General features: G+C 35.4%; 2 protein-coding genes and 1 long non-coding RNA gene across 9 annotated transcripts in view; 1 reads left to right on the top strand and 2 right to left on the bottom strand.

Annotated features, from left to right (window-relative positions):
* LOC126699125 (membrane protein of ER body 1-like) overlaps positions 1-26,992 on the top strand; it is a 68,050-nt gene that overhangs the window by 35,505 nt on the left and 5,553 nt on the right. The window lies entirely within an intron of this gene.
* Positions 3,827-26,992, bottom strand: part of LOC126699130 (ankyrin repeat-containing protein BDA1-like) — a 95,961-nt gene continuing 72,795 nt past the window's right edge. Inside the window, exon 3 of one of the 4 annotated variants that reach the window (XM_050396762.1) lies at positions 3,827-4,554. In XM_050396762.1, the coding sequence (XP_050252719.1) occupies positions 4,036-4,554 (519 nt within the window). In that variant the 3' untranslated portion in view covers positions 3,827-4,035. Of the gene's footprint in view, positions 4,555-17,017; positions 17,674-26,992 lie in introns of those variants that run through there. The other 3 variants (XM_050396765.1, XM_050396764.1, XM_050396763.1) reach the window with 3 other exon arrangements.
* LOC126699133 (uncharacterized) lies at positions 20,509-25,751 on the bottom strand. 2 transcript variants are annotated; one of them, XR_007646691.1, is made up of 5 exons: positions 25,515-25,751; positions 25,166-25,249; positions 24,354-24,413; positions 23,065-23,245; positions 20,509-20,734 (listed from the first exon to the last, which is right to left on the bottom strand). It is a non-coding gene; the product is annotated as an uncharacterized LOC126699133 (long non-coding RNA). The 2 variants fall into 2 exon arrangements; XR_007646692.1 differs by lacking the exon at positions 20,509-20,734 and having other exon boundaries at positions 22,621-23,245; positions 25,515-25,733.

Raw genomic sequence — 26,992 nt, 5'->3', positions numbered from 1 at the left:
AATACCCTTTCAACCATTTTTACCATCTCCTTTTTATCTCTCCCCCATCCTTTGGTTTCTTCATTCATACTTATCTTTTGATTTTTTTTTCCCCTTTCCTACACGGCTATGTCAGGCGTAACATGAAGGTAACGTCAACCATTTGTTATTATTATTATTATTATTATTATTAAGGGTAATTACACTAAATCCACCTGTGGTTTGGGCGAAAATCACTTTGCCTACCTGTGGTTTAAAAGTGTCACTTTACCCACCTGAGGCATATTCCGTTTGCTTTCTGTAACCCACCTCTGTTAAAATCAAGGGTGAATCGGTATTTTTGCTCAAATTTTATGTCTCTCTCCTCCCAAAACAAAAAATAGCACAAAAATGCAAGAGAAACAAGATCAAAAGGAGGGTTTTGTGAAAATTTATCTCACTCTTTCTTTTCTCTTCTCAGTCAAACTCCCTCTCAATTCTCAAAACTCTTCACTAGATTGGGTCTACCGACGTGGGACGTAGGCGTTTGGCAGATCATGGTGTTGAGATCGATGTGTGTGGGGTGGTGGAGATGTGGCAGATCAGTGTCTCGTGGTGGCGTTGGTTGCTAGGTTTGGTACAGTGGTGGGTTGTGGTTTGGGTATGCGATCTGTGTCGTGGTGGTTGCTAGGCTTGGTTCATGTGTTTTCTTTAAGTTTCGGTGATTGTTTTTTTTGTGTACTCGATTTTTCTAAGATAAATAGAGGGAGGACAATCAAGAACAATTAAGCCTTTCAGTTCCAAAACCTCGAGTGATTCGTAGTTGAAAATACTACGTGGCAACTCACAAGTTTTGTTCCTTTTAACCAAGAGGTGGAGTTCTTGGACGCCATGCTTGATTGCATAAGAAACCCATGTAAGAACATGGCTTTGATTAACATCAACACGACAGAGCACAAGTCGGAATTTCTTCACAAGAAATGGTTTGCGAAGAGCCAAAACTCTGAACACAAAATCATCGTCTCCGAAATCAAGAGTGGGGACCATAGTCCAGAGCTGCTTCCACCTTGTTGCCAAGATTGTTGTGGCAAATGCATGTTTGGTTGGGAGGAATGAAAGGGTGTGGCAGATCAAAGAATCCAATAAATCGTTGATCCTATCAATGTATTTTTATTTTTTTGCATTTTGATTTTGATTAGGCCATCACTTCTGGTCAAGGTTGGAAATAATCCAAACTGAAAAGCTGAAGAAAGTTTCGGTTATTGTTTGAGTTTTGGTTGCTGTTGTTAAATATATTATTAGCAACGCGATGTGTTATATCATGTTGTATATGCTAGAATGGATGCGGAAGAGAAAGCATAGAATAGAAACATCGAGAACACGAGGGTTACGTGATTCAACCTTGTCGACCTACATCCACGGAGAAATCCCTTAAGGGTTACAACTTTATTGTGTAAGAGTGTAGTACAATAACCTGTGTTACAATGAACCCTAACATGAGTATATATAGGCGACTAAACCCTAGACTACTAGTACAAGTAGGACTGGGCTTGGGCCTATTACATTGGGCTAATATATGTCTAATATATATCTCTAACACCCTCCCTCATACTCAAGGTGGAAGCTCGATGAAGGCTTGAGGTTGGATAAGCATGAGAAGATTACTTGGAGATGTCTTGAAAAATGCCTTTGAAGAAACCACAATGAAGAATATGTCAATTGGTTTTGATGAATCTAGAAATTTGGAATATATTTAGGCATATTATGTGAATTTTAATAATATATATTGAAAAGAGAGTGCTTGCAAGAGACTGAACATATATAAGTATAACTAGTCGACCCAATCCAACTAGAGCCATGTATGTTTATAAGAGATTAAATATATAAGTTTATTTTGAATTTTTTTTTTTTTTTTTTACTATTCCACTAATTTTATCTATGTATTCTTTTTTTTTTTAGATAAATATTTTCTTTAAATGTTCCATCTCATGAATATTTGAATTTAGGTGTCTTATTTCTTTTTAAAAAGTTATTTTTTTGGAGGCTAAAGCATAATAATAACAAATGGTTGACGTTACCTTCATGCTACGCCTGACACAGCCGTGTAGGAAAGGGGGAAAAGATCAAAAGATAAGGATGAATGAAGAAACTAAAGGATGGGGGAGAGATAAAAAGGAGATGGTAAAAATGGTTGAAAGGGTATTTAAGTAAAAGTATGCAATATTTGTTGTTTTTTATGCCGCCTAACACGCATCATTAATGTGTTGTTGTTTTTCTTGATTTCTCAGACTAATTTAGAAAAATCATGTAGACTTAACAGGTGTTGTCAAGCACCCGTTAACAAAAGCCATAAACATATACCAAATTTAAGAGTGATAGTAGATAATAACTAAAACATGATGTTCATAAATTAAATACAATCCATAAGTTTGAAGCTAAGACATTGAAATTAGAATACAGGGAAGGGAGGCAGAGAGCAAAGAGCAGAGAGAGGCAGAGAGTAGAGAGGCTGGGAGGCAGTGATGGTTTTTAGGTTTTTTTTTTTTTTTTTTTTTTTTTTTTGTTTAAAGATGTTTTTGCACTCTTTTTTTTAAAATAATTTTTACTTGAATCTCGGACTGATTCAAAGCCGATATTGGCCGATACAGGCTAAATCGATCAGTTTCAACCAGCTGATACGATCTAATTCGACCTGAATCGGCTTGAATCGGTGCTATCCGGAAAGGAAAAAAAAAAAAAAATCTAACACGGCAACCAACAGTGGCATTGCCCCCCGCACCCTTCGTTAAGCCACATTGGACGTTGGTGTAGCACCCCTGTAGCCGCGTCGATACTTTCTAGGTGATGGCACAAGTGATGAACACCCCATCATTACTTTGTGTCGCCAACATAAACACCATTGTCAACACGGCCTCCACCGCCACCATCAATAGTATCTCCATTTCTACAATCACCATTGTATTCTCCACCAACACACCATCATAATTATATCCACTACCACCACACTACTTTTAACTCTGACACACTACCATCACCACCACCACCATCACTTTTGTCACTTTTATGTCTACATAAAATATTAATTGTTTTTCATGTGAGTCAATCTTTTAAATAAATAAATAAAAAGTTCATTTTTAGAGTCATAATCGAACATTGAAAAAATAATATAAAAACAAACAAACAAATCATTTTATTAGAAGACCTTATGAAAGCATTATTTACCATAACAAGTCAAAATTTGACATGTGGGTTATGAACATAATAAACATGCAATCCAACGGTTAGATTTTTAAAATTCACTTTTAATTTGAAAGATTCATCTCCAAACCTTTTCCTTTCATTATTTATTTATATATTTATTATTATATAAAATTTAAATTATGGAGGACCCAAGCTTCTCCATAGCCAACTCATAAACTATATTACTACTAAGTTTATTTAATAATTAATACTAAAATATAATGTATTTGCTTTCACAAAAAAAAAAAAAAAAAAAAAAAAAACTTCAGCCAAAAACTCATTGTTAGCTTATTCTTTAAAGACCCTCCCTAAAGAGTTACCATAGTTTTTTAGTAGAGTTGTGGTGTGCTTTTGTGTTAGAACCTCATTCCCTCTTTCTTATGTGTGTGTGTTTGTTTCTCAAAAAATAATAATAATAATAATAATAATAATAATAATAATAAAAAGTTTATTCTTTAAAGGGCCAAAGGGCATTTGGAATATAAGAACAATCAACGACAAATACTAGAAATTATTTAATCACGTGCAAAAAGACTAATTTGCTCATGCTAATTAAAGCCATAAATGTAACAACATTTAGATTACAAATTTGATAACAAATTCATAACTTATATAAATAATCCGATGGCAATTAGACAACTTTATTGAAATATAAATAACATTCGAGGATTACCCGACAAAAATAATATTCGAGGATTACATTGGGTCGTACCCGTACCTCAATTATGCCCTTAGAAACAAAAGCTTTATTTTACACCTATAAAGTAAAAATAAACCTTGACGCACACATTTTCAATTGCATTCAGGTCCAAGCTTGGCTTTATTTTCATTTTCCCATCAATTCTTCTTCCATGAACGAATCAGCACAGAGACATGCAGCGTCGACCGTATTGCAGATATAGATAGTGCGTAAATAACAGAAAACAGAATCACAAGGATTAAAGAATAGGTATATGTAAAAGAAATCGGGAATATGACTGCCAGCGAAGTAATATAGCAGAGAGTGAAGGAGCCAAGGGCTGCGCGGAGTATAACATACCCGGATGGAGTGACGAGAAGAACTATTGTGTATGAGAGCATAAATGTCAAAGTATTTGTTATCAGGAATACCCAAAAAAATTCATCTCTAACGCCAATGGCTGTCCCTGCAATGTCTGCAAGATAAGGAGAAGTTGCATCGGAACCTCTGTAATCTGGTTTTGTAGCATTGGGCAGATTGCTTTTTGGATTGTAGTAATCTTGCCAAAGTCCCCCTGGAGGGCTCAGTAGTCCTTGATAAGTCACTGTCATAAGCAACGTAGCAACCACCAAAACCACACTGCGCCTGTCGTCCGATATTTTCGCCCATTTATCAACCTGGAGTAATCGTCTTTCTTCGAGAGATAAGACTATGGAACGTAGGTAACGTGCACAGTTAGTAACTTCAGCACGCTGTAACATTTCACTGATCTCCATGCTGCTGCTCAGCAGCTCTACTTCTTGTCGTTTTAGCAAGATGTCCCCTGCTGTATGATCCTTCAAATTCTTGGCATCTATATCGACACCAGAATCTAGTAACAGCCTCACAGCCTGCATAATGTAGTCTGATACACCGTCACTAATTTCATCAATGTGAATTATTCAAGTCTTGATATATAGTTGACACCATCCCTTTTGTTAATCCAAATGCATTAACTTTTTTACCATTAGTCTATACTCTGTAGCAGTAGATTATAAATAATAATAAAAAACACAGACTCACGGATTCACGGTTATTTGATTGCCGACGGAAAGGAGCAGGTCCACTACAAACACAGTAACTAGACAATTTTTTTTTTTTTTTCCTCTGGTGATTTGGAATATATTAAAGGAGTAATTTAGGTTTTGTTACTTGTTAGTGTTTGGACAGCCAGGGGCCCAGGGTGAATGGGCCATTATATGGATAGTACTTATTTGCACTAATTTTATTTTATTCTTTTGGTACCAACTTAGTTCTTTGGGTTTTCTTTTCGGTACTGCTTAAAAATTTCAAGAACTAAAGTAATCTTATGATTTTTTTTTTTTTTGGAAGACAATTATTCTCTTGATCTAAATTTTACCTTTTGAGAGGCAAAATTCGAAAATTTCAAGGGGGCAGAATGCAAATTTTCTTCAAAAGCTACAAGTGTTTTAACCTACTCTAAGGAAAATTTTAAAAAGCTGGGGGGCCATGGCTCCCCCTGGCTCCGCCAGTAGAAGAAGAGATATTTTTAAATTAAAAAAAAATATTAGTATCTTATAGTATTTTAAGGATTAACTATATTATCTTATATTTTTCTATTCTTGTATAATATGTTTGAAATTATTTAAATTTTAAAATTATTTTAAAGAAGGATACTGAAATTTCCTATTATACAAAATGAACTTTTATTTTCCTTTCAGCTTCAAAGACCAAAGTCAGCTACTCGTACCAAAAATGCAACAAATGATAAATTATTAGTTAAGACATATAGTGACATGGTCAAATTATTTTATTTTGAGCAAATTACAGGTTATTCATATGTGGTTTGACCTGAATTTAAGTTGTCTATTTGTGGTTTAAAAATTGGCATATTACCCCCAACTTATTACTTTTTCCGTCCAAACATAAAAATAAAAATAAAAAAACATAACAAAATCAAAGAAAAAAAAAAGATCAAAAAAGTAGCATTTGTAAAAATTTAGAAACTTGGGCTCATTAAGTTCAATAGAACAATATAAAGTATAAACTCTAAAAGTTATGAGTTGTATCCAATTAAGAGGTAAAACAAAAAAGAGACCAATAACAATCTGTATACACAACAACTCTGTAGCTGGATCAAGCAAAATTAAAAACAAGACAAGAAATCAAGCTCCACAACCCCACCGTGAAAAGATAAGAAATCGCAGCTGCAAGATAAGAAAACAATCCAAGTTTTGAAAAGCCCCCAGTATTCAAAGGAAAACCACAAGCCCATCTCTACCGTTACTCTATCACAAACTTCTTCAAAATTCAGACAAACCATTCCAAACTCTTTGCAAGAAAATTAAAACCCCACAAAAAAAATAATAAATAAATAACAGAGAAATTGGAGAGAAGCAAATGGACAAAGAAGAACCACTGTTTCTATTTCCATCACCACATCTCTTATCATCCTCATCTTATGTTTTAAGGAAAAAATAAATGAGGTGGGTTACGAAACTTTAATGGAACTTACCTTAAGTGGATAAAGTGTCAATTTTTAAACTATAGGTAAGTAACTTAAATTCAGATCAAATCACATGTGGGTAATCTATAATTTGCCCTATTTCAGGATAACCAAATAACACAAAAAGTTTGTTTCGTTTTGTTTTATTTTTAAATTCTTATTTAGGGTCCATTTGAATACAGCTTATTTTACGGAAAATTGAAAACTGAAGACATTGTTACAAAATAATTTTTAAATGTGTAAATAGTACCGTATGACTCATTTTTAATATTTTTTTCTGAATAAAGTGGTTGTGGATCCCATGAACAATGCGGAACAATGCGTAAATAGTGCACTTTGTCTCTAAAAGTTGAAACGCGTGCATAAAATTTTTGAAAAAAAATGCAAGACGCCAGACACAAGATAATTCCTATCCAAATGCTCACTTAATCTCTTGATAAACCTTTTTGTAGTTCATTTTCTTTCTATCTTTAATTTTCCTCATCTTTTAATTTTTGTTGGATTTCCCGTGAAGTTAGCTAACATTGATCTTTGAAGTTGAATGGGAACAAGAAAAGTCGCATTAATTTTGTATCCATATTATATGATTTTTTTTAAAACTTTATTTGCTAAAAATGCTAATATGAGAACAAGGTCTAAAAAAACATAAATCTTTGAAAGAATTGTAAAATGGAGAGGTTGATAGTTTTGAGATCTAGTGCCTGTTTAGTTCAGCATTTGAAGCCCAAAAAGCACTTTTTCAAAAAAGCTCAACCCAGTTTTGCGTTTGGTAAGCTCAAAACGCAACTTTTTTATAAAAGTTGCGTTTTGAACTTTTAGAAAAAACTAAGGGAAAACGCGGAATGGCTTATGGACCCCTAAGGGTCCATAAATGAAAACGCGCTCTGCGCGTTTTGTATTATTACCGTTGCAATATTGAAAATACCGAAATACCCATCACCAATAAACTTTGCCCTTTTCTCTTCTCCGCTCCTCTGTTACAGACCAACACCAGTCAACCAAATACAAACAGAGCACCACCCAACAATCACCGGTCTACCACCACAACCCATTTCAACATTTGATAATCCAAACACAAAATCAACAAAATCAAACCAATTTTACACAATTTTACAAAGGAACCCAATAATGAAATCATAACCAAAAAAAAAAAAAAAAAAAAAACCGAGCTGACCCATTTCAGCCGCATGTCGTTGGCAGTGGGGAAGAGATCAAGCAACGGTGGAGAGGAAGACAGGCAGCGGTGAAGGCAAAGATCAAGCACCGATCTGACCCATTCCTCCCTTTTGGATTTCCCCTCTATCTTCGTTTGATGAGAATCAAATGGTGTGGTGTGTGTGACCTTTAAGTTTGTGTGTTTTGATGGGATAGAGGGAAAGAATCATGCAGACGAAGAGCTAAGAAAAAGAAAAAAGAAAAAAGAGGAAGATGGAGAACTCTTTGGGACGTTCTGGAACTTGGAGAGTTCTGGAACTTGGAGAAGAGATATTAGAAAAAGAAAGGAAAGAAGGAAATAAAGGAAAAGAGTGGGTACGTGTGTGGACTGGAAAAAAAGAGGGAAAAAAAAAAGAAAAAAAAGAAGAAAATGCGGTAAGTGAGTGGAGGAGAAAAAAAATGAAAAAGAAGGAAATATTATCACAATATTTTCACAATAAATATTAAGTAGTAGGTTATTATTAGCTAACACTTGTGAGAAAAAATAATTTTTTTAGAAAGAGAAAAAAATAATTTTAATAGTACGTTTAAATTAAAATTAGTATCAATTTTTATCACAATATTTTTACAATACTTTCACAATAAATCTTAAGTAGTAAGTTATTATTAGCTAATATTGGTAAGAAAAAAATAATTTTTTTAGAAAGAGAAAAATTGATTTAAGTATGATGAAGTAATTGATTTACGTATGAAACAATCTCACATAAAAATAAAAAATAAAAAAAAAAGTATGAAATAAATTCTCTTATATATACATTGTCCTTTTTAGTCATTTACCCCTCAAAAAGCCACTTTTATAGGTGCTAGCCAAACACTCAGCTTTTTCATTTTGCACTTTTTAACAATTTTTACCAAACACTTAGCTTTTTGAAACTCCACTTTTTCATTATGCACTTTTACAAAACTCCACTTTTTGATTATGCACTTTTTCAAAAAGCTGAACCAAACTCACCCCTAACCAGAGTTCAACCGCAATAATGTCATAACTAATTTGATATTAACTAAATACAAAAAATAAAATAAATTTGTAAAAAATAGTAACCTTGATTAAAAAAATTATCTACTAATAAAAAATGAATAATTTTCAAACATATATACTTGAGAAAAGAAAATAACAAGATAATAGAGTTGATCCTTCAAGTACATGGCATAATTAAATGGAAAACAAATATTTCACAATTTCTAACAAAATTTTTATTTTATTTTGAGTGAAGACTAATTAGTGATTAAAATAAAATCGTAAAATGAAAAATTATATATGTTACGATAAAAAAAATAAAATGAAACTTTATTTATTTTATTAATATTTTATAATTGGTATTTTTTTTTTGTTTCCAATGGAGAAAATCAAGATTTAAATCCATCATTCCTCATTGTAATAATTATTGTGTCAAAAAAAATGAACTTATATTTTATTAATTGAAACTCCTAATTCTCTTAAGAACAAATATTTTTTATTCCAAAACAAGCATCAAAATCTAACCCACGACTTTTTTGCCAAAATAATCTAGTGGTTTGGTTCTTAAAAAATAGAAACCTGTTGCCAAAATACACAAATTAATCTATACCCTCAACTTTTTCTTTGGCAAAATTTTTTCATAACATTCAGGTGGCTAGTTTTAAATGGTAAACATCAAAATGATGTATGTATGTATCCATATATATATGAGAAACAAATTTCAATTTGTCAATTTTGAAATATGTTGTAAAAAATATTGTATAATTAGCATTGCTCTAAAATCTTTGACATGTATTTATGGTTGTAGCAATGGCTAGGACACTTGCTTCATATCATTCACAACACAAATTTCAGGTTAGTAAATAATTGAGAAAAGGAGAGAGCTTGCCTCGGGCTGATTTGTAGATACGGCAACGTGCAACACAGTGTTGCCTTCCTCATCCTTCCAGTTCAGTATTTTCCTCTTCCATAACATGGTATTTTTAGACTTGTTCTTTTGGAGCCATTCCACCAAGTGTTTAAAAGCCTCTACCTTTTTGCATTTTACCGCAACATGTAAAGCAGTCTCATTTCTAATCGTCACATCTTCAATAGAATCAGGACAGACTTTTAGAAATTCGACCAATAGATCAAGCTGATCCTCTGTTGCTGCTGCATCATGCAAAGGAGTCATACCCTCCCTTCCTTTGATACGAACAAGGTCCCCATCAACCTTTAGAAGCCTACGCACCAGCTGGGTTTTCCCATTCAGTAAAGCAACGTGAATGGGGCTAAGCCCATCTGGATTCAGCTTCCTGACAAATGAGGGCTTTAATCTTAGCATCTCCATGGCGAATGGGATATGCGTCTCCGTAGCAGATGCAACTTTGTGCAAAGGAGTTTCAACAAATGGTAGCTCATCGATGTGCTCCAAAAGTTTTACATCCTCCTTAATCAAGTTGTAAAAATCATTAATATCCCCCCCTAGAGCAGCCTGGTTCAACCTCTCAATTCTCGCAGCCTGGTTCAACTTCTCAACTCTCTCACCCTCCATTTTATAGAGAAGGCCGATATATTAAGGCCTAGGGTTTCCTTGGTATGAAAGAAGATAATGAGGCTTTATATAACGGCTAGCAGGAGTGAACAAAATGATGGGAGTACTAATTATAGTCTTTGCTAGAGCTAGGGGTCTCTTTTTATAGAAGCTGCAAGACTGGAAATGAGGAGCAAATTATGTTCTTTGCAAGAGCTAGGGGTCTCTTTTTATAGAAGCTGCATAGGGCTGTCGGGTAAAAGACCCGACCAAACCGACCGGATTCGGGTTTCTCTCTCATAAAACCTGACTAGTCGGTTCGGGTAGCCGGTTCATAGGTTAAAAACCCATAAAATTCGATCCGACCAATGGTTTAAGATGATTAAAAAAATTAAAAATTAAAAAAAAAAAAAGGTGAGTTATCAGTACATCACGTGAAGTCTGAAAAGAGGAGTGCTACTGAAAAGGGAGTTCAATTTCCATATTCACATTCCTGTAATTTCTGTCTACTACAGACATTCAGGAGTACTACTGAATGTCTGTCGATTAATGACAAGAAGAGATGAATATTGGAAATAGTGTTTATTCTTGGGTCACTGCCGTCATTAACATAGTGCCGTTGTAGCCACCACGTTGCCTCAAGCAACCCATTTGGCGATCTTCTCTTCAACCTCTATTGCTGTTTCTTCTTCTCCTCCTCCTCCGTCTGCTCAGACGTATGTTTCGTCTTCTTATTCTACCCCTTATGTTTCTTTTTATTTTAATCTTCAACTTTTGTTGTTTTGTGTGCTTGGCAATTGACAAGCAGTGACAAAGTCACTGACAACCCAGTAAACTTCAATCGAAAATTCCAAATCCACCCCTTTTTTTTTTTTTAAATATAACGTTATAACTATTTAATACTTACTCAATTTGTATGCTCTGCCCACAAATCATAACACTACTACAAGTATAATGATTAGGACTATTTATTTAAGGTCTACTTTAGTATTATTATTTAATACATTAATATCAATTTTTATTTATTTATAAACATCAATTTTTATTGAGCTACCGTTCACTTAACGAATGCTTTTTTCCTATTGTAATAATTAGATGTTGAATAAAAAAATGTTGGAAGATGTGTAGCTGTTAGAGAATCTGTTGAAAGTGTATTTGAAAAAAATGAGTAGTTAAAAAGTAAAAGTTACTATTTATTCTCCAAATAATATAAAAATTTAGATATTCTACTGAAGATGCTCTTATATAATAGTAGTATAGTGAAGTGAAAGTGAAATGTCTTTTTTTAATAGGTACTTGCATGGAGATTATTGATTCACGATCAGATTGATTGGGTTGGGTTTAATGTTTGTTTGTGGGGTTGGATATTTTGGACATATATTATATAAAGTCTAAACATGGGCTGTCATTGGTTATTTGGGTTTTGATGTCCTTGTATTGGTGGAGGGTCTTTTCAAGGAAATCTCCTGGGCTCTTTGTTTCGAGTCTTGTCAGTTAAAAAAACTCTTTAACTATTCTTCTCACCTTGATGCTTCTGTGTACTTGTTTTTAGGAGATGGTTTTTTTTTTTTTTTTTGGGGGGTGCAATATTTCAGACACAATAGTCATTAGAGACTAGAGGACACAAAAGAAGTAAATAAAACAAATATAAAAGATAGCTAAGATAGGAAGAGCTATCACAGCAAAAAAAAGTCCCATTATCATTAATGGTTTTTCATATGTAGTGTGGATTGTAACTAAAACTTGGTGATTACATCGAAACAGAGAAATTTTGCTAATGTCTTAATTTAACATAATTGGCCATCTTTTTAATTTAACTATTTCTTGGCATGTGAGTTATGAACATAATTGTAGGGCCCGATAATTTATGGGCCAGGCCCACTTGCTCATGGGGAATCCAAAGGCCCAAGCCGAAGAAGGCTATGGCCCAAGCCCAATAATATAAAGCACAAAATGGCCCGGAGATGCAGCCGAGGACAGTTCAGTCCTCGGCAGACCCAAAAGCTCCATTAAGAAGAGGGGTAAAAAAGGGATAGGAACAAACTTGAAAGAAAGCCTAAAATATCTCGGGAAAGCTGCCCTTACTACCCTTCCCAGATAAGACTCTGCACCTAACAGAACCGGATTCTTCAGCTTTTTCGACCACCCCCAACGATTCTGGGATTAGACTGACGGGACAAATATCAGTCTTGGAAAGGTTGACCCTACACGTGGACGAAAGACAGCAAACGTAGGCTAATATAAAAGAAAAGGTAGAGTAATCAGGAATGAGGGGCTGGAAAAAATGGCCAAAAAGTAAAGCCTCCCATCCCACCTCCAGGAGAAATACTCCAGGGGTGAAAACACCTTAATGATGTATGCACACCACAAAAAACCCACCGCCGGGTAACCGGGGGAAGACCTTAATGCTCCTCGGACCAAGTCCGAGGAGTCCAATCCCTCAGGCTACGAAGCTGTAGGGCTTGGATGTCCTGGCTGAACCCCTTTTTTACATTAGTCCCCCTAAAAATCAGGACCAGACCATCGCCCAGTGATCAAAGGCAGGCCTTTTAAGCCCACTCTCTACAAATCATATTGTGAGGGATCTTTTTTGTACGAGCCCAACGTCACTCCCGGGCCGTTAAATAATCGTGTCCCTACAATTGGTGCCGTCTGTGGGAAGGCTTGCGCGTTGGCACAGGTGGCGTTTGAGTCAACTCTCTAGCAAGCAGAAATTCGCGGGTTTTTCCCCCGCCTCCGGTGACATGCAGCTGCTGTTCCGACATAAACTTCGGCCAAGGGCTACGTCCTGCAGTGCCAACGGCACGAGCAGCTCTAGGGGCTTCCGGCCTCAAGCCAACTCTCCCCGCCACGGGCAAGGGGCTAACCTGCGAAAAAGCAAATAAGTACAAAAAAGTACACAGAAAAAACTATAAGTTTTGGACAGAACTAAGGCCTTGCATGGTCCTCGGACTCAAGCCTATGGGGAAACCAAGTACGCAAAGAAAAAACTATAAGTTTTGGACAGAACCAAGGCCTTGCATGGTCCTCGGACTCAAGCCTATGGGGAAACCAAGTACGCAAAGAAAAAACTATAAGTTTTGGACAGAACCAAGGCCTTGTATGGTCCTCGGACTCAAGCCTATGGGGAAACCAAGTACACAGAAAAAACTATAAGTTTTGGACAGAACCAAGGCCTTGCATGGTCCTCGGACTCAAGCCTATGGGGAAACCAAGTACGCAAAGAAAAAACTATAAGTTTTGGACAGAACCAAGGCCTTGCATGGTCCTCGGACTCAAGCCTATGGGGAAACCAAGTACGCAAAGAAAAAACTATAAGTTTTGGACAGAACCAAGGCCTTGCATGGTCCTCGGACTCAAGTCTATGGGGAAACCAAGTACACAGAAAAAACTATAAGTTTTGGACAGAACCAAGGCCTTGCATGGTCCTCGGACTCAAGTCTATGGGGAAACCAAGTACACAGAAAAAACTATAAGTTTTGGACAGAACCAAGGCCTTGCATGGTCCTCGGACTCAAGCCTATGGGGAAACCAAGTACACAGAAAAAACTATAAGTTTTGGACAGAACCAAGGCCTTGCACGGTCCTCGGACTCAAGCCTATGGGGAAACCAAGTACGCAAAGAAAAAACTATAAGTTTTGGACAAAACCAAGGCCTTGCATGGTCCTCGGACTCAAGCCTATGGGGAAAGTCCTCGGCTCAAATACTGTAAACGGTTAAGGCCAGTAAGAGTGTAAGATGATGGCGAAACGTCCCACTGTTCAGTAGCCTAAGGGGGCTGTTCATTTTGCGGGTGATATGTCTTCGGAGGGTTACTTCCTACACTGCATCGAGCACTCAGTTCTCATCTCGGCTAGTTTTGGGGAAAGTATCATTCTTCACAGGTCGGCATTGTTGTGCCAAACAACTCTATTAAAGTTATGGTTACACCTATTTCTTAGCAAGTATTTTGGCCCTAATTGTCATTGATTCAAATGCTATATTTTTGTGCCGAACAGCACTTACAATTTCGTAAAAACGCCTTTCCCTTTGATAAGGGGTTAAGGACCCAAGTATTGTACTCTAAGGTCGCCAGTTTTGTGCTCGGCCGATTCAGTAAGCTCATCATAATATCCTTTATGTTCCTGCCTAATGGGAATTTCAGCCCTAAGTATCATTTGTTCGATTCAGTATTATTGAGCAGGATTATTTTTATAAACACAGAGCAAGATCTTTTTATTGACTGGAACTTTGGTCCTAGACGTCGGTCACGGTTTAAAAATAAAAAGAATTTACAAGACTGTATGTCTATGCATTGCATCATCATTTTGGAAACATAGAGATATAACATGCGAAGTAAAATGATAACAATTTTTATTAATATAAAAATGTATTACAACGTACAAAGAGGGGCTTAAACAAGCCTATACAAAAGGTGAACTGCCGAAACAACGATAACATCAGCAATACAGATAAGAAAACAGTCAGGTGTCTTTTAAACTCGTCTTCAAAGTCTCTCCAATCTTTGCCTCAGTATCGCCCATATTGAGAGAAGAACCTTCTTTAGAAAAAGATGAAGGAGAAGGAAGAAGAAGATGGAGGAGATGAATGAGGAAGATGGAGGAGATGAATGAAAAGAAGGAGGAGAAAAAGAGGGAAGAGATGAAAAGGAAGAAAAAGGAGCAAAAGAGGGAGAAGGAAAAGCACCAGGATGGATCTGGTGGTGGAAAGAAGAAGAAAGAGAGGCAAAAGGAGGCGCCAGTGAACGAAGAGAAGAAGAAGCAGGGGCACTTAGTCTCTGCCCCGGTCCTGACTCCTAACACACTGGCGCCATGTTAGATATGCTCATGAGAGAGCGGGTGGAACTGATAATGGGTGTCCTCGACTCAGTCACGCCAAAAGTGAGACGTGACGAGTCCCTGCTTCGGATTTTGGCTAAAAGGAAGGTGAGACAAATCTTGAGTCTCCGCCATCCTTGCCCTGATCGAGCCATTTCGAGCTTTACTAGAACATGGTGTTTTTGGGAGGGGAATGGTTTCTTCATTGCTTATTACTATGGTGAACGTATTACAGGTTAAGGTATAGCCAGAGGGTAAAAGTAAACTCTGGGAGGAATCTAAGGGATTCAGGTATGAGAGAACCAACTCTTGTTTTTTCTCTTTATATGAGGGACGAAGAAGAGGGTACTTAATGTGTTCAGATCTCCAAGGAGATCCGCCAACAAGAATATGCCCGTTCCGCTCCCCCACACCATCAGTAACCATTAAATGAGGGGTCTCGTGAAAGGAAACTATTAAAGATACGCTCCGGATAACCAAACGGCATGAGCGCATCGTGAACAAATTAAGAGGAACATCTCGTAGACCGGTACATTTCCTGGGCAGGCGAAGAATCGCCAACGCCGGTCAAAGGCTGAATTAAATGAGCCATAATAAAGGCTTGGTATTACCAAAACCCCCCTCTCCAACCAGGAGGTCGGACAGCAGGGTTTTGAGGGGCTATTGTGGGGCCCGATAATTTATGGGCCAGGCCCACTTACTCATGGGGAATCCAAAGACCCAAGCCGAAGAAGGCTATGGCCCAAGCCCAATAATATAAAGCACAAAATGGCCCGGAGATGCAACCGAGGACAGTTCAGTCCTCGGCAGACCCAAAAGCTCCATTAAGAAGAGGGGTAAAAAAGGGATAGGAACAAACTTGAAAGAAAGCCTAAAATATCTCGGGAAAGCTGCCCTTACTACCCTTCCCAGATAAGACTCTGCACCTAACAGAACCGGATTCTTCGGCTTTTTCGACCACCCCCAACGATTCTGGGATTAGACTGACGAGACAAATATCAGTCTTGGAAAGGTTGACCCTACACGTGGACGAAAGACAGCAAACGTAGGCTAATATAAAAGAAAAGGTAGAGTAATCAGGAATGAGGGGCTGGAAAAAATGGCCAAAAAGTAGAGCCTCCCATCCCACCTCCAGGAGAAATACTCCAGGGGTGAAAACACCTTAATGATGTATGCACACCACAAAAAACCCACCGCCGGGTAACCGGGGGAAGACCTTAATGCTCCTCGGACCAAGTCCGAGGAGTCCAATCCCTCAGGCTACGAAGCTGTAGGGCTTGGATGTCCTGGCTGAACCCCTTTTTTACATTAGTCCCCCTAAAAATCAGGACCAGACCATCGCCCAGTGATCAAAGGCAGGCCTTTTAAGCCCACTCTCTACAAATCATATTGTGAGGGATCTTTTTTGTACGAGCCCAACGTCACTCCCGGGCCGTTAAATAATCGTGTCCCTACAATAATAAACATGCAATCCAACTATTATATTTTTAAAATTCACTTTTAATCAATGAAGAATTTGAAAAATTCATTTCTCTCAAAAAAAAAATTTTGAAAAATTCATCTCCAAACCTTTTCCTTTCATTATTTATTTATATATTTATTATTATATAAAATTTTAAAGTATAGAGGACCCAATCTTCTCCATAGCCAACTCATAAATTATATTATCACTAAGTTTATTTAATAATTAATACTAAAATATAATGTATTTGCTTTCCAAAAAAAAAAAAAAATCAGCCACAAACTCACCGTTAGCTTATTCTTTAAAGACCCTCCCTAAAGAGTTAGCATAATTTTTTAGTGGAGTTGTCATGTGCTTTTGTGTTAGAACTTCCTTCCATCTCCTTTATGTGTGTGTGTTTGTTTCTCAAAAAATAATAATAATAATAAAATAAAAAGTTTATTCTTTAAAGGGCCAAAGGGGATTTGGAATATAAGAACAATCAATGACAATTACCAGAAATTATTTAATTAAGTGCAAAGACTACTTTGCTCATGCTAATTAAAGCCATAAATGTAACAACATTTAGATTACAAATTTGATAACAAATTCTTAAAAAATTCATAACTTATATAAATAATCCGATGGCAATTGGACAACTTTATTGAAATATAAACAACATTCGAGGATTACATTGGGTCGTACCCGTACCTCAATTATGTCCTTAGAAACAAAAGCTTTATTTTACACCTATAAAGTAAAAATAAACCTTGACGCACACATTTCCAATTGCATTCAGGTCCAAGCTTGGCTTTATTTTCATTTTCCCATCAATTCTTCTTCCATGAATGAATCAGCACAGAGACATGCAGCGTCGATCGTATTGCAGATATAGATAGTGCGTAAATAACAGAAAACAGAATCATAAGGGTTAAAGCATAGGTATATGTAAAATAAACCGGGAATATGACTGCCATCGAAACAATATAGCAGAGAGAGAGGGAGCCAAGGGCTGCGCGGAGTATAACATACCCGGATGGAATGACGAGAAGAACTATTGTGTATGAGAGCATAAATGTCAAGTATTTGTTATCAGGAATACCGAAAAAAAGTAAAGTCTAAGGCCAATGGCTGTCCCTGCAGTGTTTTCAAGAGGAGCAGTTTCATTGAAATCTCTGTAATATGATATTGTAGCATTGGGCAGATTGCTTCCTGGATTGTAGTCATCTTGCCAAAGTCCCCCTGGAGGGCTCAGTAGTCCTTGATAAGTCACTGTCATAAGCAACGTAGCAACCACCAAAACCACATTGCGCCTGTCGTCCGATATTTTCGCCCATCTATCAACCTGGAATAATCGTCTTTCCTCGAGAGATAAGACTATGGAACGTAGGTAACGTGCACATTTAGTAACTTCAGCACGCTGTAACATTTCACTGATCTCCCTGCTGCTGCTGCTGTACTCTACTTCTTCTTCTTGTCGTTTTACCAAGATGTCCCCTGCTGTGTCACCCATTAAATTCTTGACATTTACATCAACACCAGAATCTAGTGACAGCCTCACAGCCTGCATAATGTAGTCTGATACACCGTCACTAATTTCATCAATGTGAATTATTCAAGTCTTGATATATAGTTGACACCATCCCTTTTGTTAATCCAAATGCATTAACTTTTTTACCATTAGTCTATACTCTGTAGCAGTAGATTATAAATAATAATAAAAAACACAGACCCACGGATTCACGGTTATTTGATTGGCGACGGAAAGGAGCACGTCCACTACAAACACAGTAACTAGACAGATTTGTTTTGGGATTTTTTTTTTTTTTTTTCTCTGGCGATTTGGAATATATTAAAGGAGTAATTTAGGTTTTGTTACTTGTTAGAGCATCCACATCAGTGGGTGGAAACTCTTGTATAATAGGAAAAAACCTCCATTTTTACACATTTTGTCTCAAAATTGCTGTACATTAGTGCTCCAAAGTCTTGTATAATCATGTAGCTCGTGTATACAATATTTTAATAATTTCTGATTCGCTCCTTTTTTTCTCTCTCTTCTCCATCTGCACAACTAACCATCCCTCATCATGTTCTTTCTTGTTCTGATTCACACTCCCACAGACACAAAATCAAAAATCAACTACAAACATCAAAAATCAACCACAAAATCAACAACAAAATCAACCACTAGAACAAAATCGTTTGATCAGTGATCGGTGATTGTAGATTGTGGATTGGAGAGGCGATTTGGATCGGTGTTGATGGAGATTGGTGATGGGTTGATGGAGATCGGTGTTGATGGAGATCGGTTTTAATGGAGATCGGTGTTGATGGAGATCGGTTTTAATGGAGATCGGTGTTGATGGAGATCGGTGATGGGTTGATGGAGACCGATGTTGATGGAGTTCGATTTTATTGGAGATCGATGTTGATGGAGTTCTTGTGATGGGTTGACGGAGATCGGTGTTGATGGAGTGCTTGTGATGGTGCTTCTGGGTTGACGGAGATTGGTGGATTAGAGAGGTGTTGTGGTGCTTGTGATGGCTGTGGTGTTGATGGAGTCCTTGCTCTGGTGCCTCTGGGTTTTGACCATGAGAGAAAGAAGAAGAAAGAAGAGGAAGAAGAGAAAGAGGAAACGGCAGAGATAAAAGAAAAAGAAAGAAAGAAGAAATAAAAGGATGTATTGGAAAAAGAAACAGTAGGTAAAATAATATTAAAAAAAGAATATAAAAATATTATTTATATAAAATATGATGTATAATAGATTAATTGATGTGGGTAATTTGTAAAAATAGATGTGTAAAATAGAAAATGTAGTTTTTTCGATGTAAAATAGATGATAAATTTATACGAGCTGATGTGAATGCTCTTAGTGTTTGGACAGCCAGGGGGCCAAGGTGAATGGGCCATTATATGGATAGTACTTATTTGCATTAATTTAATTTTATTCTTTTGGTACCAACTTTAGTTCTTTGGGATTTCTAGACTGCTTAAAAATTTCAGAAGCTAAAGTAATCTTATGATTTTTTTTTTAGAAGACAATTAGGGTGATACAGTTGAAAACTGAAAACTAAAAAATATTGTAACAAAATAATTCTTAAATGTGTGAATAGTACCGTAGGATTCATTTTTAATGAAAAAATTGCTGAAAAGTGTAATTTGTGGGACCCATAAACAGTGCACTAGAACACTATTCACAGAAGAAAAGTCAAAAAGTTACTGTTGGGAAAAAAAAAAAAAAATCTGAAACGCAAACGTTTTGCGCTTCCCAAACGCACTCTTAGTCTCTTGATCTAAATTTTACCTTTTGAGAGGCAAAATTCGAAAATTTCAAGGGGGCAGTATGCAAATTTTCTTCTAAAGCTACAAGTGTTTTATCCTACTCTAAGGAAAATTTTAAAAAGCTGGGGGCCCATGGCTCCCCCTGGCTCCGCCAGTAGAGGAAGAGATATTTTTAAATTAAAAAAAAATATTATCTTATAGTATTTTAAGGATTAACTATATTATCTTATATTTTTTTATTCTTGTATAATATGTTTGAAATTATTTTAAAGAAGGTTACTGAAATTTCCTAATTATACAAAATGAACTTTTATTTTCCTTTCAGCTTTAAAGTCTAAAGTCAGCTACTCGTACCAAAAATGCAACAAAGGATAAATTATTTGTTAAGACATACAGTTACATGGTCAGATTATTTTCTTTTGGGCAAATTACAGATTACTCATACATGGTTTGACCTGAATTTAAGTTATCTATCTATGATTTAAAAATTATCACATTGCCCCCACCTTATTACTTTTTCCATTCAAACATAAAAAAATAAAAAAATAAATAATAAAACATAACAAAATCAAAGAAAAAAAGATCAAAAAGTAGCATTTGTAAAAATTTAGAAACTTGGGCTCATGAACTTCAATAGAACAATATAAACTCTAAGTGAGCGTTTGGTTTCAGCTAAAACTAACGTTCACGTTTTCATTTCACGTTTCCGTCTTTTTTTTTTTTTTTTTTTTTTTCAGCGCGTGAACAGTAAATTTACTGTGCAGAGACAAAAATTACTGTTTATATACTGTAGCAGCACTGTTCATATACTGTATCAGCAATGTTTACGCATTAAAAATATGAAAAATTGGTCCCACGGTACTTTTTACACATTTAAAAATTATTTTACTACCGTGTTTTCAGTTTTCAGTTTTAAGTTGCTACAAGTGTTTTTACCTACTCGTAAGGAAAATTTCCTTCTAAAGCTACAAGTTATGAGTTGTATACAATTAAGAGGTAAAACAAAAAAGAGACCAGTAACAATCTGTATACACAACAACTCTGTAGCTAGATCAAGCAAAATTAAAAACAAGACAAGAAATCAAAGCTCCACAACCCCACCGTGAGAAGATAAGAAATCGCAGCTGCAAAATAAGAAAACAATCCAAGTTTTCAAAAGCCCCCAGTATTCAAAGGAAAACCACAAAACCATCTCTACCGTTACTCTGTCACAAACTTCAAAATTCAGACAAATCATTCCAAACTCTTTGCAAGAAAATTAAAACCCCATAAAAAAATAATAAATAAATAACAAAGAAATTGGAGAGAAGCAAATGGACAAAGAAGAACCACTGTTTCTATTTCCATCACCACATCTCTCATCATCCTCATCTTATGTTTTAAGGAAAAAATAAATGAGGTGGGTTATAGAACTTACCTTAAGTGGATAAAGTGCCAATTTTTAAACTATAAGTAGGCAACTTAAATTCAGGTCAAATCACATATGGACGTGGGTAATCTGTAATTTGCCCTATTTGAAGATAATCAAATAACTCAAAAAGTTTGTTTCATTTTGTTTTATTTTTAAATTCTCATTTAATCTCTTGATAAACCTTTATGTAGTTCATTTTCTTTCTATCTTTAATTTTCCTCATCTTTTAATTTTTGTTGGATTTCCCGTGAAGTTAGCTAACGTTGATCTTTGAAGTTGAATGGGAAAAAGAAAAGTCACATTAATTTTGTATCCATATTATATGATTTTTTTACTTTATTTGCTACAAATGCTAATATGAGAGCAAGCACTACAAAAAAAGAGGGCTATAGCTGCATTTGAAAAACGCAGCTATAGCCTATAAAAAACGCAGCTATAGGCTATAGCTGCGTTTTTATAGTTACGTTTCCAAACACAGCCTATGCAGCGAGGCCATAGCCCCCTGCGGGGACCTAGAGCTGCGTTTCTAAAAACGCAGCCCAAACCGGGTCTATAGCTGCGTTTTCTACACCCTATGGCTGCGTTTTTTACACAACCCATAAGCTGAGACCTATAGCTGCGTTTTTATAAAAAATGCGGCTATAGACCTGCTTTGGGCTGCGTTTTTAGAAACACGGCTACAGCCTCCCATAGATTTTTGCCTATAGCTGCGTTTTTTTGTAGAAAACGCAGCTATAGTTTTTTTTTCCAGCCCAATCCCAATATTGCCTAATCACAATACTTTCATTGCCATTTTTTGCTCCTCAGTATCATCTTCCTTTGCAAACATAACTCATTTTATAAACAATGAGTCACAAACATTATTGTCCTCATTCTGAATTTAAATTCCTAAGAAAATAAAACATCAACTGAGCTCGAGTTAGAGTTAGGAGTGTGGCGTGTGTGTGTGTATGGTGCTCCAGGTAGGTAACCACGGCTGAAGTTGTTTTTGTCATTTCCACTTTAACAAAATCTCTCCTATGTTTTTTCTTAAGTTAATTGGAAGTTTGGTGATCCCTATTATGATCAGACCCAATAACAATAATTTATACGTTATAACATTAAATAAAATGCATCACATACTAACCAGACCATACTCATTAAAACCCATCAACCATCACATACTCAAATTTCAATAATAATAACAAAAAATCCTATAAAAAAATAATAATAACAAAAAAAAAATATTAAAACCAATCAAGATTGAATTATTGAAGACACAATTTTACCAAGATTGTTGACAGTCAGACAAGGTAGGACTAAGGATTTACCAAGATACTATCTGTGAAAAGCAAAAATATTCAGTTTCAAAAAGGGAGGCACTAACTTTATCATCTAAAAAGGCTTTAAAAATAAAGGTGTGAATTTCACTTTATCATCTCCTATTGTATTTCAAGTTATCAAGACATAAGAGCTATTAGAGAAGGGAACAGTGTCAATTCATCATCAATCAGATATAATTCCTACAAATCAACACCTAGGTTTGCTTAAAATCAGCACCAAGCCCTATAGAAACCTAGGAATCAACACCTAGGATTGGTTGGAGTCAACACAAAGCCATTGGAAAAAGTTTCATTATCAACAGATTTATCAAAAAAATATTTTCATTATCAATAGGGGCCATCCCTATCTTTAAGCATATTTCTTCATTTTAAATCCTATTTTTCCTTGTACTTTCACTTATCCTTCTTAATATTCTCATTTCAACTAGACATTTCCAAAAGAATATATCTTTAAAAATTAGAGAAACAATTGTTACAACTATTAGTAACAAATTCATAAATAATGGTTAAACAGGTGAACTACCACAAAGAAATGGCTGGACTAGATAGATTCCTTCAACCAATTGTAGTTGGACTAGAGAAACCAGGAGGGAATAGGCATGGGCACTGATACTTTATAATGCAGACCAAGAAAAAGAATTTAGCATTTAAAAAAGAATAATGTACCCCTGACATTTTACTTTTCAGAATAATAATTTAAATCAATAGAGTTGTAATATACCTCAGGCATTTTGACGTTTAAATCTTCAGAAAGCTAATCAATAGAAGTGTTTGCATCCACATCGAAGTGTTTGCATCCACATCAAACACTCCCTCAGTTCCACCATATTCATTAAGGACAACAGACATGTGAACTTTCCTGATTTGGAACTCTCTAAGAAGATTCCAGACTGACATCGAATCTGCAAAACCAATAAATATGATATAATACACTAAAACTTTATAGCTTAGACACACACACACACATCAAAATAATGTTGACAGTCTGTTAAAATTGTGGTGCACACCAATAAATACTAATAACTGAATTAAACTAACTGAAATGAAGAGTCACAGAACTGTCAACTAAACAGAATATTAATGCAAAATTTTGACCCATGGAACAGGAAAGTCAAAAGTTTGATCAACAAATCAGACAATTCATGCAAAATGTAAAAGAATGGAAATTCAAGTGACATAGCAACTATTTGGTTGATTTTTAAGATGCTTTCATTAGAGGGTGTGCAATCCTTGGCTGTTGAGTACAAGTTCTAGCCAACGCTAAAGGGTTCCCCACCCCCAAAAAATAAAATAAAAATTGAGGCTTATTTGAGTCAATTAACTTTTGGATAAGTTGGCATCTATAGCATAAAATTCCAAAGAGGTGGCACCGCCCTATTGCACCAAAAGATCTGAAAGAAGTAGGGAAACACCTTAAAGTATTTGAGTAAGATAAATAAAACATCTTTCTTTTCAGGTTTGTGTTGGTTAAACTTTGGGGGAAAGTTACATGTTCTACCTAATTCACCAAAAAAATAAAAGTAAAAAAAGACTGGTGGATTTTTTTTATTGTTCTTGAGTTTGTTGATAATTTTTGAAGACCCCAACTATGTATAAAAATCAGTTGTTTGCCTTAAGCGTAACTAATTTAAGAATTCAATAAAAACAATCATCAAGAGCGGATGCCATATATTAAAACTATCTCTTTAAAAAAAAAATCAACAAATCCATGCCTCATCGCTCAACCACCTTGACTCTAGTCAAAGCACTTGATAAGCTTGGTGACAATATTATCCCACACAATGCATTGCCATAGCATGTTGTTTATCTTTATACTTAAACAGAATTTTGAGGTGCTCTAATATTTTTTGTAGTGTTTTGATGGTCTTCTATTGAGATTTGTTTATGCTATTGTTTTATTGACCAAGAATATCATGTCATATAAGGCTGCTATCCACCTTTATTCAGTTTTTTTTCACTATACTGAGCATATGATTCTCACCCCAAGTTGACATAAAAATTAGAGCTTACCAGGCACAAAGTATGCAAGTTTGTGAGCCATATCTCCAACAGTAGTACATATAGACAATGCTGTAACACACAAACACGATATCGAAAAAAGAATTTGAGACACTCTAATAAGGAATTGATGATGCACCTAAAATAATACATATAAAACTTGGTTATCATACTTCTCTTATTAGTACAAATGAAAGCCATTCATAATACACTTAAGAAAAAGATGGCAGAGTGGACCTAAGAACATATGCAGCGAGAGCAAAACAACAATAGTTTGACAATAGATAGGGCTCTACTTGTGTGAGGTTTGAAAAAATTGGTAAGCAAATAGTGTTATGATGTTATCTGACTCCAAACTTTGAACATTAAAAATCATCATTTGGATAAAAAGTACTTGTCATTACATCAAAATCCAATCCTATTTGTTTCTTATCACACAAAAACCATAAATTAAAATCAACGAAATTATATAAAATCTAAAGCATATTACATAAACAATTTGATACTTTAGCCTCTTATTCTGACATTTAAACAAGCACCCTCTACATAAATTCATACACCAAACTAAACAACGGGCAAATACTTAACACAATCCAAACCATATAGCTCATTTGAAAATAATGAGGATATCACCCTAATGTACACACTATATGATAAATTTAAATCCTCAACTAAATCATTGTAAAGATCCATTTTTTTAATACAGATCTTGAATAACAAAAACCAAGTTCGATACTTGAAAACACATACATGTCTTTATAGCTGAGATAAACAGATCATATTGTATAAAAATCCAAACTTTTTATTATTTTGTAGAACCAAACCTTGTAAAAGGCACCAAAGCCCTCCTCCTTAAGCATGTTCCTCGCTACCGAGCCTGCTGATCCCTGACCCAATTGAATCCTCACCTATACCAATCCAAAAACGAGAAACAATAATAAACCCAACATAAATTAGTACCCATTAAACCATACTACACAATTTAGCAAATCAAAAAAATACCTTTAAATCACACAGATCTAAATCCCATCGGAGAAAACAAATATGCAGCACAAAAAGATCAAATTTTTCCTGAAGGGTGTCAATGAAAACAGAGAAACAGAAACATGGGTATTGAGAGAGAGGATCTATGAGAGAGAAAGAGAGAGAGAGAGAGAGAGAGAGAGAGCTTACCGATTGACGAGGGAGGCTAAAAGGCGTGAGGCTTGTGGGTTGGTTGAGTGCACGGCGGCGAGAGGTTGTGCGGGCACGGCGGCCAGATTAGAGATCGGGGAGCTAGGTTGAGAGAGCTGAGAGTGATTTTTCAAGGGTTTCGGATCAATTGTGTTGAGATTTAGGGGTTTTTTTTTTTTTTTTAATTTTATAGCAATTCTAGAGCTGCGTTTGATTAAACGCAACTTAAACATATCTGGAGCTGCGTTTAACCAAACGCAGCTCTATACATTTAGGGTCTGTTTGGATATAATTTATTTTGCTGAAACTGAAAACTGAAAACTGAAAACACTGTAGCAAAATAATTTTTAAATGTGTAAATAGTATTATGGGACCCAATTTTAATGAAAAAATTACTTAAAAGTGAGATTTGTGGGTTCCGTACACTGTTCACGGGACCCACAGAACTAATAAAAAGACTGAGAAGTCAACAATTACCGGCTACTGTTCACATGAACAGTAGCCGTTGTTCCCTAAATGAGTGCGCAGCAGCAGAAAAAAAAAAAAAAAAAAAAAAAAAGAGTAGTGAAGAAACGTAAACGCAAACGCAAAAAGCTGGATCCAAACCCAGCCTTATAGAGCTGCGTTTAATCAAACGCAGTTCCAGACAGCTCTCTATACATTTATATAAAGCTGCGTTTGATTAAACGCAGCTCCAGACGTTTTTAAGCTGCGTTTAATAAAACGCAGCTCTATATCAGTTTAAGCTGCGTTTGTTAAACGCAGCTTTAGGAAATATTGAAAAAAAAAAAAAAAAAATTTCCTGGATGGGTCTAGAGCTGCGTTTTTTTAGTAAACGCAGCTATACGTCCAATGGTGGAGTTGCGTTTTTCTAAAACGCAGCTCAAACAGTATCCTGAAGCTGCGTTTTTAAAAAACACAGCTCAAACAGTATACTGAAGCTGCGTTTTTAAAAAACGCAGCTCCAAAGCGCGTTTTTTGTAGTGAAGGTCTAAAAAAACATAAATCTTTGAAAGAATTGTAAAATGGAGAGGTTGATAGTTTTGAGATCTAACCAGAGTTCAACTGCAATAATGTCGTAACTAATTTGATATTAACTAAATACAAAAAATAAAATAAATTTGTAAAAAATAGTAACCTTGATTAAAAAAATTATCTACTAATAAAAAATGAATAATTTTCAAACATATATACTTGAGAAAAGAGAATAACAAGATAATATGGTTGATCCTTCACTTACATGGCATAATTACATGGAAAACAAATATTTCACAATTTCTAACAAAATTTTTATTTTATTTTGAGTGAAGATTATTTGTGATTAAAATAAAATCATACAATGAAAAATTATATATGTCATGATAAAAAAAAAAATGAAACTTTATTTATTTTATTAATATTTTATAATTGGTATTTTTTTTTTTTCCAATGGAAAAAATTAAGATTCAAATCCATCCTTCCCCATTGTAATAATTATT

The sequence above is a fragment of the Quercus robur genome, chromosome 9, assembly GCF_932294415.1.
Source record: "Quercus robur chromosome 9, dhQueRobu3.1, whole genome shotgun sequence".
Classification (NCBI taxonomy): domain Eukaryota; kingdom Viridiplantae; phylum Streptophyta; class Magnoliopsida; order Fagales; family Fagaceae; genus Quercus; species Quercus robur.
The sequence above is the reverse complement of the archived record's forward strand: the minus strand, read 5'-3'. Positions and strand labels throughout refer to the sequence as shown.